This window comes from Mustelus asterias, chromosome 10, assembly GCF_964213995.1.
Source record: "Mustelus asterias chromosome 10, sMusAst1.hap1.1, whole genome shotgun sequence".
Lineage (NCBI taxonomy): Eukaryota > Metazoa > Chordata > Chondrichthyes > Carcharhiniformes > Triakidae > Mustelus > Mustelus asterias.
This window is the reverse complement of record NC_135810.1, coordinates 110,533,617-110,547,798: the sequence shown is the minus strand read 5'-3', so window position 1 is coordinate 110,547,798 and position 14,182 is coordinate 110,533,617. Positions and strand designations below refer to the sequence as shown.

At 42.4% G+C, this 14,182-nt stretch overlaps 1 protein-coding gene across 3 annotated transcripts; it reads right to left on the bottom strand.

Moving 5' to 3' along the window:
* Window positions 1–550: 550 nt before the first annotated feature.
* Window positions 551–13,979, bottom strand: nipa1 (NIPA magnesium transporter 1). 3 transcript variants are annotated; one of them, XM_078222451.1, is made up of 6 exons: window positions 13,863–13,979; window positions 13,603–13,784; window positions 8,741–8,788; window positions 5,686–5,776; window positions 4,290–4,450; window positions 551–1,192 (listed from the first exon to the last, which is right to left on the bottom strand). In XM_078222451.1, exons 2-6 carry the CDS (start codon window positions 13,727–13,729, stop codon window positions 681–683), a joined length of 939 nt encoding a protein of 312 aa, XP_078078577.1. In that variant the 5' UTR covers window positions 13,730–13,784; window positions 13,863–13,979; the 3' UTR covers window positions 551–680. The 3 variants fall into 3 exon arrangements, with proteins under 3 accessions (XP_078078577.1, XP_078078578.1, XP_078078579.1); XM_078222452.1 differs by having other exon boundaries at window positions 13,877–13,973; XM_078222453.1 differs by lacking the exon at window positions 13,603–13,784 and having other exon boundaries at window positions 13,863–13,965.
* Window positions 13,980–14,182: the final 203 nt, after the last annotated feature.

Genomic DNA, 14,182 nt, shown 5'->3' with positions numbered 1-14,182 from the left:
ACTGGCGCCGGAGTGTGGCGACTAGGGGATTTTCACAGTAACTTCATTGCAGTGTTAATGTAAGCCTACTTGTGACTGATAAATAAACTTTACTTTTACTGAGGAAGTGCTGCACTGTCAAGAGTTGTGGTTCTTTACATTATGTTAAACGGAGGCCTCATCTGTTCCATCTCAAGTGGATGCTAAAGGTCCTATGGCACCAATTTGAAGAGGAGGGAAGTTATCCCTGAAGACCTGGCCAATATCGATTCCTCATTAAAATCACAAAGAGAAATCTGGTCATTATCACATTACTGCTTGTGGGAGCTTGCTGTGTCAAATCTGGCTGCCGCATTTCTTACAAAGGGTGGCTACAATGGAAAAGCACTGCAGAGTGTGTAGGGATAGCCTACGGTCATTAAACATCCTATACAAGTTCAGTTTTCTTCTCTCCCTTTCTTAAAACAGCTACTATAGAGTCCGAAATGGCTTCAACTTCAAAGTACACTTCCTAAGATTCTCTCAAAGGGCAGCAATTGAAGGATAGTAAATGGTAAACAGTGGCAGAGAGAGAAACAGATCTGATACAGGACACACATGAAAAAACGGTAATGTTGCAAAAATATGCTGTAATTTCCAATATCTGTAGAAGTATTTATTTGTTCAAAAACTGAAATACAGAGATAGCAAATTCACAGGTTTTAGTGTTTCTTTGAAGTCATTTTTCTCAAGTCACTGGCAGAGATGCTGAATTCCTTGAAAACCTGCAAGAGGACGATTCCAACAGAAACTGTGATAAACCCACACAGCATTCCAAGAAAGTCGACAAATCCAACATCACTCCACTCTCGAAAGAGGATGGCCGATGCCAAAATGACCAAAACCGTGAAAACCACATAGTATATAGCACTGAATATGGAGGAGTCAAAGTGTTGCAGAGCCTTATTAATGTATATAAACTGAATGAGAATGCTGAAAACCAACGTTACCAACAGGATGATAAAGAGGCACAGCGCTCTTTGGCTCGACGGATCGTCACTAAATGCATCTTGAGCGGCTAAGCCAATACCTTTACTGCTGGGCACTGTAAAACTCCCCAGTAACGAACAAATACTAATATAAACCAGGACGTTGGTGGAGCCATGTATCGGCGCAATCCAGAAAATAAGCAGGATGAGAAGTGCCAGAATAATGCAGGTGTAACCAAGAAACACTGGAAGACAATAATTATTTTGAAAGTCAAAAATTGTTTAATTAACCACTCTCTGCCCCCAAACATACACATTATAAAACTATTGTTGGCATCACGTCAGACCTTGTTATTGGCAGTGAGGCTGTTTCCACTAGTGGGTGAAACCTGAACTAGGGGGCATAGCCTCAAAATAAGGGGGAGCAGATTTAGGACTGAGTTGAGGAGGAACTTCTTCACCCAAAGGGTTGTGAATCTGTGGAATTCCCTGCCCAGTGAAGCAGTTGAGGCTACCTCATTGAATGTTTTCAAGGTAAGGATAGATACATTTTTGAACAGTAAAGGAATTAAGGGTTATGGTGAGCGGTGGTGGTGGTGGTTGGGGGGGGGGGGGGGGGGGGGGGGTAAGTGGAGCTGTGTCCACGAAAAGATCAGCCATGATCTTATTGAATGGCAGAGCAGGCTCATGCTCCTAGTTCTTATGTTCTTATCATGTCAGACCTTGTTACTGGCATTAAATAATTCCAGCACAAGGACCATGGAGTTTTGCAACAAAACAGAAAAGGTTGTATCTGTGGAGAGAGAAGCAGAGTTAACATTTCAGGTCAGTGATCCTTTAACTCTATTCCTCTCACCACTAATCCAGTGAAGCATTATATGTTTTCATTTCAGATATCCAGTTTCCACAATATTTTGCCCATGTATTAATGGCCTTGTTCTGGTGCTACACAGCTCTATCATTCTATTACCCCATCTGTGCACTCAAGTGCACAATTCTCTGACTGAGGGTGACCTCGGTGTGCACCAGTGCTCTCAATAACAGTAGCAAATGCAGCAGAGAGAATGATACAAGTTTAGTTAAGTTTGGATTGTTCCTTTGGTTGAAAACCCAAATCAGTGCAATATTAGACAAAGAAGTGATCTAAAATAGGAAATAAATATTACTTAGAAACATAGAAAACTATAGCACAAAACACGCCCTTCGGCCCCACAAGTTGTGCCGAACATATCCCTACCTTTTAGACCTACCTATAACCCTCCATCCTATTAAGTCCCATGTACTCATCCAGGAGTCTCTTAAAAGACCCTATTGAGTTTGCCTCCACCATCATTGACGGCAGCCGATTCCACTCACCCACCACCCTCTGTGTGAAAAACTTCCCCCTAACATTTCCCCTGTACCTACCCCCCAGCACCTTAAACTTGTGTCCTCTCGTAGCAGCCATTTCCACCCTGGGAAAAAGCCTCAGAGTCCACCCAATCTATGCCTCTCAATATCTTATATACCTCTATTAGGTCTCCTCTCACCTACATCTCTCCAAGGAGAAAAGACCAAGCTCCCTCAACCTATCCTCATAAGGCATGCTACTCAATCCAGGCAACATCCTTGTAAATCTCCTCTGCATTCTTTCAATCTTTTCCACATCCTTCCTGTAATGAGGCGACCAGAACTGAGCACAGTACTCCAAGTGGGGTCTGACGAGGGTCTTGTATAGCTGCATCATTATCCCCAGACTCCTAAACTCAATCCCTCGATTGATAAAGGCCAGCACACCATACGCCTTCTTAACCACCTCCTCCACCTGTGGGGCCGATTTTAGAGTCCTATGGACCCGGACCACAAGGTCCTTCTGATCCTCCACAGTACTAAGAGTCTTTCCCTTTATATTGTACTCCTTCATCCCATTTGACCTGCCAAAATGGACCACTACGCATTTATCTGGGTTGAAGTCCATCTGCCACTTCTCCGCCCAGTCTTGCATCCTATCCATGTCCCTCTGTAACTTCTGACATCCCTCCAGACTATCCACAACCCCACCAACCTTCGTGTCGTCGGCAAACTTACCAACCCATCCCTCCACTTCCTCATCCAGGTCATTTATGAAAATGACAAACAGCAAGGGTCCCAGAACAGATCCCTGGGGCACACCACTGGTGACCGACCTCCATTTAGAAAAAGACCCATCTATACACACTCTCTGCCTCCTTTGGGCAAGCCAGTTCTGGATCCACAGGGCAGCAGCCCCTTGGATCCCATGCCCTCTCACTTTTTCTAGAAGCCTTGCATGGGGGACCTTATCGAACGCCTTGCTAAAAGACTTGAACAAACATACAGTAATATACCGAGAAGTCCATTTACTAATCAGACTTTCACATCAATTGCACCACTCAAAGCACATAAAATAGTCAATGAAGACAAAAAAAGCACACAATTAAAATAAAAATGGAAGTCTTGGGCTAAAAGTGTTCAAAACAATATAAATGGTGTTTACTAAGATCAGGTAGATAATTAACATCTTTTCCCAAAGATAGGGGAGTCTAAAACTAAAGGGCATAGGTTTAAGGTGAAAGGGGAGAGATACAAAAGGCTCCAGAGGGGCAATTTTTTCACTCAGAGGGTGGCGAGTGTCTGGAACGAGCTGCCAGAGGTAGCAGTTTAAAAAGCATTTAGACAGTTACATGGGTAATATGGGTGCAGAGGGATATGGGCCAAATGCGGGCAATTAGGACTAGCTTAATGGTAAAAATTGGGCGGCATGGACAAGTTGGGCCAAAGGGCCTGTTTCCATGCTATAAACCTCTATGACAGTGATGTGATCCGTGATACCCATCAGAATGGAGTTGAATGCTGGCAAGGTCCCAGTGGTTTGAAAATAGGCCAATGATGCCATTTTGGAAGGGGTGACACAGACACCCAACCCACCAGAGATCCAATCATATTAAATCAGTTCCAGGTGAAATAATTGGATTATCAGAACAAGTATTAGCTCTACAATCATAACCTAGCAAATTGCAGACAACGTGAACGCAGCAAGGGAAAGGTCCTACTTGACCAACCTCTTTCACATTTTCAGAAAGCGACGGCTTAAATGAATCTGGGAAAGCCCAACAATGTGGTGCGACTGGACTTCCAAAATGCATTTGATAAAGTTTTGAATGAAAAGCTACTCTGCAAAGTTAAATTTCAGAAAGGGTCGAACAGAAATTGGCAGAAGACCAAGAAATCATGGTTACTTGATGGAGGAGTTATGTCAGGTAGTCCTTCAGTGGTCAGTGTTAGGGCTCTCCCATCCACCTTAATTTACTTTCATGGCACACTATTGCAGTTATTCAAATTTACCTGGATCTGCTAGTTTCTCTTCCAGTTGCACTCTTGATGTTATACTCTCAGTTTTGGGAGCATGAATGAGAAGTACAATTGAACCTGCACAGCTCAATAGACATCCTAGTTTTCCTAACAAGTTTAGCTTCTCCTGCAACAAATAGGAAGCCAAGAGTGCCCTAGAAAGAAAGAAAAGATCAGGGTAGAAAAAGGAGCAGGTGAGTGAAAGAAGAGGAACATTCATTATATGCACATGCAAAAGAAACGACTGCATCACAAGCTCCCACATGGCAGACCTGAAGGGCCTGTTCCTGTGCTGTACTTTTCTTTGTCCTTTGTACCACGGACAACCGTACACCATGTCATCAAAGCAAATGATATTCCTGCCCTGTTATTATGAGAATTCAAAACAGCTACTGACGTTCTTCAGTAGTGTGTTCTCCACTGGATTCATACTTACAATTATTTCCAGTTGCAAGATTAGAGAGTAAAGGGCTGGATTAAAATAGCTGAAAATTAACACTAAATTGAGATTGTTTGAAGAGCTGGATGCTCCATCTCAGGAAATACCAATCAAGGGGCGGCACGGTGGCTAGCACTGCTGCCTTACAGCGCCAGGGACCTGGGTTTGATTCCCGTCTTCGGCCAATGTCTGTGCAAAGTCTGCACATTCTCCCTGTGTCTGCGTGGGTTTCCTCCGGGTGCTCCAGTTTCCTCCCACAACCTGAAAGACGCGCTGGTTAGGTGCATTGGCCATGCTAAATTCTCCCTCAGTGTACCTGAACAGATGCCAGAGTGTGGCAACTCGGGGAATTTCACACTAACTTCATTGCAGTGTTAATGTAACCTTACTAGTGACTAATAAATAAACTTTTTAAAAAAAACTTCACCTTGCTGATCAAATGTGATCAAATCATCTTTACATTAAAGTTTATTTATTAGTGTCATAAGTTGGCTTACATTAACACTGCAATGAAGTTACTGTGAAAATCCCCCAGCCGCCACACTCCGGTGCCTGTTCGGGTACACTGAGGGAGAATTTAGCATGGCCAATGCACCTAAGCAGCACGCCTTTCGGACTGTGGGAGGAAACTGGGAGCACCCAGAGGAAACCCACGCAGCCCTGGGGAGAGCGTGCAGACTCTGCACAGACAGTGACCCAAGCCGGGGGGATTGAACTCGGGTCTTTGGCGCTGAGGGGCAGCAGTGCTAACCACTGCGACAACGCGCTACCCACACAGCACTGTTCATAACTGCTGATACATCAGCAAGTGGACAAGAACATAAACATTCATTTACAAAAATGCTTAAATATCGCGGGGTGATGTCGCAACCCTGCAATTGACTGTAATAAAAAGCAATTGCCATACCATATGTAAATATATACAAGTAGATTGCAAGTGCAAAATAGTACCCAAACGGGACACCGAGGGCTCCTAGTGGTGTTACCAATGCAGCAGGGGCAGTGTTGTATGCTAAGAAGTTTCCTAGTTGAGCCAGTCCCACTGTAGTAAAGAAATGCAGAACATTAACTCATGCATGCGGGTTTCAAAACAAAAATTTCTTTAACCATTTATACCAGAATTAAATATCAGTAATTTCAACAACACAAGGGCAGTGCCAAATCACAGCACCAGTTGATGACACCCTAGGGTGGTTTTAATCTTCCCTATCCAACCTCAGAATCTACACTGACTTGTGGGAAAAATACCAAATCCAACATGTAATAAAAAAATATTTTTAAAAAATAGCAACATCAGATTTGCCCCCCACCCCCCCCTCTCCTCCCCGTTGTTCACACATTCTCAAGGGTCTCAAGTTTGATAGAGGTATTCAAACTCAGGAGGGGTCTTCGGCAGAGTAGATAGAAACTGTTCCCACTCATGTAAGGATCGAGGATGAGGGGGACACAGGTTTAATGTCATTGGCAAAAGTAGCAAAAAAGTGGCAAGAAGGAAAAACATTTTCACGCAATGAGTGGTTAAGGACTGCAATGCACTAAGTGTGTGGGGGGGCAGGTCCAATTGAAGCATTCAAAAGGGAATTAGACAGTTGTCTGAAAAGGAAGAATGTGCAGCGTTACTGGGAGATGGTGGGGGAAATGGCACCAGATTAATTACTCATTTGGGGAGCTGGTACAGGTGTGATGGGTCAAACGACCTCCTTCTGTGCTGCAACATGTCTGAGAAATATCTTGAATATCCTTTATTATCCTTAATCCTCTGTTGTTGCTATCTCTATGTAAGGGGACTTTAACAACAACTTGCATTTGTATAGCACCTTTGACTGAAGGAGCATGATGATCTGACACCTAGCCAGGCAAGTGGACCCCAGGTTTGTTCAAAGTAATTAAGTTTCGGGCAGTGTCTTGAGAATGGGGGGAAAGAGGTAGATAATTATTTGCACTAGCTCCTGTATTCCTTAAGCATTTTTGTTTATTTATTCTGTGATGGGATATGGGAATTGCTGACAGCACCTGCACTTGTTGCCCATCCCTAATTGCTCTTGATAGCTGTCATGGTCGTCATTACGGAGGCTGGCTTCTCATTCCAATTCTATTAATTTAAATTCCACCAGCTGCCATGATGGGATTAATTAAATTAATTTAAATTCCACCAGCTGCCATGATGGGATTTGAACCCTTTGGATTACTATTCCAGTGGCATTACTGTGACTCCCTTATCTCCCCTCAAGTCATTCATAGAGTCATAGAGGTTTACAGCAGGGAAACAGGCCCTTCGGCCCAACTTGTCCATGCCGCCCTTTTAAAAAAAAAAATGTCTAAGCTAGTCCCAATTGCCTGCGTTTGGCCCATATTCCCCTATACCCATCTTACCCATGTAACTGTCTAAATGCTTTTTAAAAGACAAAAATTGTACCCGCCTCTACTATCATCTCTGGCAGCTTGTTCCAGACACTCACCACCCGGTGTGTGAAAAAAATGCCCCTCTGGACACTTTTGTACCTCTCCCCTCAAACCTATGCCCTCTAGTTTTAGACTCCCCTAACTTTGGGAAAAGATATTGACTATCTAGCTGATCTATGCCCCTCATTATTTTATAGACCTCTAAGATCACCCCTCAGCCTCCTATGCTCCAGAGAAAAAGGTCCCAGTCTATCCAGCCTCTCCTTATAACTCAAACCATCAAGTCCCAGTAGCATCCTAGTAAATCTTTTCTGCACTTTTTCTAGTTTAATAATATTCTTTTGAGTATTTCCTCTTGTACGAGTATTTTATCTTCACTTTGTTCCCTTCCTTTTAAAAAAAAACCACAGTTTTTGCTTCCAGTCTGATGACGGCTTACAATGAAACATCAGCTCGTCTGTTTTTGCCCACAAGCAGATTGGCTCACTCAGCAGTTTCTGTTTTCATTCAGATTTCCTGCATTTGCACATTTTGCTTTTTCTTGTGAATCGCGTGATTTCAGCTGGGTTTAATACTGAGAAACAGTCACATGCTTAGGAATCTCTATCGCTCCTGATTGCTATTGCTCGAGGTGCGATGACTAAGCATTCAATTAATCCATTGTCACTTACTGTGAAGGCTTTCATATTAATAAATAATCCCCATGTGAACATTACACTGGAAGACTACACGGTGGAGGTTTATCCCAATAAAAATTGGCTAGTCTCGGAACAGATTGCTTCAAATGAAATGGTAGAAAAAGAGAGATGAGACACAACAACAATTTGCATTTACATAATAAGAACATAAGAACTAGGAGTAGGAGAAGGCCATCTGGCCCCTCGAGCCTGCTCCGCCATTCAATAAGATCATGGCTGATCTTCTCATGGACTCAGCTCCACTTACCCGCCCACACGCGATAACCCTTAATTCCTTTACTGTTCAAAAAAAAGTTGAGGTAGCCTCAACTGCTTCACTGGGCAGGGAATTCCACAGATTCACAACCCTTTGTATGAAGAAGTTCCTCCTCAACTCAGTCCTAATCCTGAACTTTTAGGGGGGGGGGGGGGGAGTTCCAAGATTTTGACCCAGCGACAGTGAAGGAACGGTGATATATGTCCAAGTCAGGATGGTGTGTGGCTTGGAGGGGATAAACGAGGTGGTGTTTTCGTGTGTCTGCTGCCCTTGTCCTTCCAGATGGTAGTGGCCATGGGTTTGAAAGGCGTTAAGGAGCCTTGCTGAGTTCCTGCAGCGCATCTTGTAGATTGTACACACTACTGCCACTGCGCATCGGTGGTGGAGAGAGTGAATGTCTGTGCATTTCAAGGAGCTTTGTAAAAAGGAAAGAGAGCTGGAGAGATTTAGGGATGGAATTCCAGAGCCTAGGGTCAAGGCAGCTGAAGACATGCACTAACAGTGGAGTGATTAAAATCAAGGATGCACAAGAGTCCAGAAATCTCAAAGGCTTCTTGGCCTGGTAGCAGTTACAGAAACAGTGAGGGGAAAGAGTCCATGCATGGAAAGATTTGAAAACAAGGATGAGAATTTTAAAATTTACACTTACATCCGACAGTTCCACTCCACCAAACCAATTCCGTTAAATAGGAAGCACCTGCCAAAAGGCAAGAGTTAGCATTGTCTTATTAGACAGAAAAATTCAGACATCTTGATTTTTGAAGGAAGGCTACGTCATCAACAGGGCTGATATCTCAAAATTCGCTGACCCACATCTCTCTCCACTGACTGGTATCACTGGCGAACCAGATTGCGGTTCATGAGCCAGGGAGAAGTGATAATCAGTTTATAAAACTATCTGACTAAGCCAGGGTCAAAGAACCTAAAACTAGTCAACTGCACAGCACATGGATGATTGTGGTCAAACACTTTTGCAAGCTTCAGTCGTTGATATTTAACTCAACTGCATAGGAAGCCTCCAGAATTCATTACATGACAGCTAGAAACACTTTGGACATCTATCCGAAAGTATTGAAGGGCAATCAAGTGAATTTGTCATCATCGTTATGTTTGGAGAATTTGATCCGAGTGAGGTCACTCTTGAATGAAGCTCCTGTTTAAAGACTACGCCAAATTTTCAAAACTCCCAGTTAAAATATTTTTACTTAAATTTTCTTTCACTATACCCCAACCATCATTACTTCCCAGGAATTCTGTTGGTATTTTTATTCATCTTTTCTGTATCTGTGCATTCATCTTTCTTAAATGCATTCCTAAATCTCTTTGCTATTCCATTCCATTAAGCGTCTACTATTTTCTATGTGTGTCCTCCTGTGCTAATTGACCTTCCGGGTAGTCCTCTCCTTGACAGAACTGCGATCCAGTTTCCTTCATAAACAGTACCGGAAAACAAATCCTATTAATTTCTCACATTTCAAACTGGAAGATAAAGTTGGTTTGTTTCTGTTGTATTCTGGCTCCCACTTTTTCACCTCCTGACTAAACTTGATGGTTTTCTTCTTTTTCCTTTTCCTGTTAGCTTCTCTCGACTTCTGCCCAAGAGGACCTTTACTACGGAAGACTTGATCTAATTCCTGCACACCTACCAACTTCTCTACTATGTCATGCATTGAGGTTGACCAACAGCTTCACAAATGACATTACTAAATAATGTTTGCTGCAAACATCTTAATCTTGTATCCCGCTTTGATTGGCAATGATTTATAACTATAAAAATCTTCGCATCCAAATTTCCCATCACCCTTTCGATATGTTGTTACATAAAAAGCACCTTTTATTCACTGACTTCAAGCCAAAAGCAGTTTCAATCATTTTGATTTGATTCATTATTGTCACATGTATTAACATACAGTGAAAAGTATTGTTTCTTGCATGTTACATATTCAACGCATACTGTTCGTAGAGAAGGAAAGGAGAGAGTGCAGAATGTAGTGTTACAGTCATAGCTAGGGTGTAGGGAAACATCAACTTAGTGCAAGGTAGGTCCATTCAAAAGTACAATTCACTTTCTATTCAGAATTAATTATGATGGGGTGGCACGGTGCTGTCACACAGTGGTTAGCACTGCTGCCTCTGGTTCCATTCCAGTCTCAGGTCACTGTCTGTGTGGAGTTTGCACCTGCTCCCAGTGTCTGCGTGGGTTTCCTGGAGGTGCTCTAGTTTTCTCCCACGTTCCAAAGATGTGCAGGTTAGGTTGATTGGCCATGCTAAAATTGCCCCTTAGTATCAAGGGACTAACAGGGTAAATATATGGGGTTATTGGGATAGGGCCTGGACGGGATTGTTGTTGGTGCAGGCTTGATGGGTCGAATGGCCTCCTGCACTGTAGGGATTCTATGATCTACAAGTTTTGAACATTGACAGAGTGAGGATAACAATCATCATTTCAAATGATTGTGTTTTTGAATGAAATCTATCAAATCGCCCTGTAAAGATATCAACTAAATCCCAAATGCATGTTATTAAATGGGCTGTATAGTAATATTAAAAAACTAGAAGTTTTTAAAATGCAAAGTCAGGTTTGACAAATTAAGAATTTTAAAATTACTGATTGGATGAATAAGTGGGACGCAGATGAGACAAGTGAATTTTCATTTTTGTAAGGTGTCTCACAAGAGATGAAATGCATCAGCATCTACGGAAAACTCAATAAACAAAAAATAAAGTGTTACGGTAAATGGATGTTGCTTGGATAGGAAGAGTTGAAAGTGGTGTGCCCAGGAGCCAGTGTCTGTGCAATATATGGGGGGGGGTTGGTGCTGTCGTGGTATGGTCACTGGACTAGTTATCCAGTAGGCCCAGGGTAACATGCTGGGGACCCAGTTCAAATCCCACCACGGCAGATGAAATTTGAATTCAATAAAAATCTGGACTGTGAAATCGTTGTCGATTATTGCAAAAAGCCATTTGGTTCAGTAATCTCTCTTAGAAAGATCTGCCATCCTTACCCCTAACTCCAGATCCACAGCAAATGTGGTTGACTGTTAAACATGCCCTGAAATGGCCTCTCATTTCAAAGGCAATTAGGGGTGAATGAATTTTTACAAAATCCGAGATAATGTACACCGAGATATACATGTACACTATCTCAAATGTATATTGTATAGATAGATACATAATTTGGGTGAGCGGGTTAAATTTGCTGGTGATACAGAAATAGGGACTTGGCAAACAGCAGGAAACAATTTAAGGCATAGACTTGTTAGCAGATAAACTGATTTGAAAATGCAATTTAGTGTGTAAAAGTATGAGGTAATTTATTTTGGAAGAAAAATAAGGAATGAGGATTGAAAGTAAATACTCAATAGAAACATGCTGAAGGGCGTGGATCAACAAAAAGGTTCAAATATACTGTACCCCACATATTCGAGTGCAGGCAAATAAAGCCATAATAAAAGTCACGAGATTTTTGATTATATAAATGGAGTATAGAATAGAAAAGAAACAATGATTGCTTGATTAGGCCACAGTTCTGCATCCTTCAATTATAGAAAGGACATAGTAAAGTAAAGTTTGTTTATTAGTCACAAGTAGGCTTACATTAACATTACAATGAAGTCACTGTGAAATTCCCCTGGTCGCCACACTCGGTTCCTGTTTGGGTACTCTGAGGGAGAATTTAGCACAGCCAATGCACCTAAGCAGCACGTCTTTTGGACTGTGGGAGGAAACGGGAACACCAGGAAGAAATGCACGCAGACACAGGGAGAACGTGCAAACTCCACACAGGTAGTGACTCAAGCCGGGAATGGAACCCAGGTTCCTGGTGCTGTGAGGCAGCAGTGCTAACCACTGTGCCGCCCAAGATGTTTTGCAGCACAAGTACACCAAGGTGATATTAAGAATGAGAATTACAGTTATGAGATTATCAAGATACTGGAAGTACGCCACTGGAGCAAGAGGAGATTCAATAGAGGTTTTCAAATTTGTGCGTTTTGAACAGGGAAAGACAATTTCCTCTGTCGGGAACCAGCAGCGAGCAAGTAGCTTAAAATTGTCAAAGGACTGATTTTCACTTAGGACTGTTACAACAGGGGATTTTCACCATAACTTCATTGCAGTATTAATGTAAACCTACTTGTGACACTAATAAATAAACTTTAAAACATGGAATGTTTTGCAATAGGAAGTGGTTGATTCAGAAAATAATTGATATGTATATAAGATATAGGAACAGATTTAGGCCATTTGGCCCATCGATTCCGCTCCATCATTCAATCATGGCTGGTCAAAGTTTATTTATTAGTCACAAGTAGGCTTACATTTACACTGTAATGAAGTTACTGTGAAAATCCCCAAGTCGCCACACCTGTTCGGGTACACGGAGGGAGAATTTAGCATGGCCAATGCACCTAACCAGCATGTCTTTTGGACTGTGGGAGGAAACTGGAGCACCCAGAGGAAACCCAGGCAGACACAGGGAGAACATGCAAACTCCGCACAGACAGTGACCCAAGCCAGGAATCAAACCCAGGTCCCTAGTGCTGTGAGGCAGCAGTGCTAACCAATGTGCCACCCTACCCATTTTCCTGCCTTCTCCCCATAACCTTTCAGCCCATTACCAATTAAAAATCTGTCTAACTCCTCCTCAAATTTACTCACTGTCCCACCATCCACCACGCTTTGGGGTAGTGAAATAAGTTCATAAGTTATACTGTGAGTCAGAACATATCACAGTACTAGGAAGAAACAGGAGGGCAGTAGGGTTGTAATGAAATGTCAGTTACATGTTCTGTGTCTTGAACAAATATTTCCTAAAGTCAAACCAGGATATATTTTTTAAAAAGACTGTTGCGGGCATTTCTTTGGATGAGAATAGAAATAATTTTAAGATTGAATCCGCATAGGAAAAAAAGCAAATCAGCAGATTTAACATACACAGGATGTTGGATAACACTACTTCTCCCTTGCAAGACAAAGTATGACTTTTAACTTTTTCCAAACAAGTGCAGCCAATTTGAAAATATTTTTCTAACACGAAAATCTAATTCAACGCAAATATCAAAGAACAAAGTAGTGTGTCACATTCACCCGTTAAATTCGTCCAAATCAAAGCTCAACACCCTGAATTTTATATTTTAATAGTGTTCAAATGCAAGTGAACATTATCCAATATATTTAGTGCAAAATTGCTTCTTTAGTACATTTAGGTGCAAAAAATAAATAAAACTTCAACTTTACCAGCATCATTGTGGTAGAACTGATATTCTTAAAAAATAACCAGCTGTAATATAGGAAGTGATGAGCATTTCCAGTCAGTGTGGTCAGTTTTAAATGTGAACATCAGGCTATTTGGATGACTCAATCCACGGGAAATCTGTAATAAGATTAACAACTGGGCATTGCCCAATAAAAGCAAAACCGCTTGGGAAATGTGTGTGTGTTTTTGTTCACTGTTGCCAGGTTTTAAGGTGGGGAATTTGTGGTGGTGAATTCGGTGGGGTTACGAACCTCTGCTCTCGGCTCGAAGGATGCCTTTTCTCTGCAGCACGAAAGTGCAGCCGTTCAGGAGGCTGGAGAGCAGGGCGATGCTGAGCCCTAGGGAGGCGCCTGCACTCTGCTCCCGCTCCATCCCCATCTCGCGCTCACCTGGCCAGGTACACACCGCCTCACCGCAACTCCCAACTGACAACCTGTTGCAGAACAGTTCACATTCAGTCATTTTCCTTCCAAATAAACGTCATTAACAACTCCAATTGCATCCAACCTACCAAAGATCATTTACCACGGGAGTTCTTTTGAAAGTAAATTTGTTTTTCGGGTTATTAAAACATTTCTTCCGTATTCTCAGCAACACACCCTGGTTTCAACGCATGCGCAGTGAGAGAGAAACTAAGATGTCTGCTGCTCCAAGAGATGCCTTGCCTGGAGCTCCCTCTAGCATTCCAGTGTCAGGACCCAAATCTCACATCAGCACATTCAGGATTTTTTTTTCTCTCTCACTTGTTGGGTTGGTTTGTTGTTGATTGGCAAGAGATTGCTGGAAGCCAATCATCTCTGACCCTAGGACTGAATGACTAGGGCGGCACAG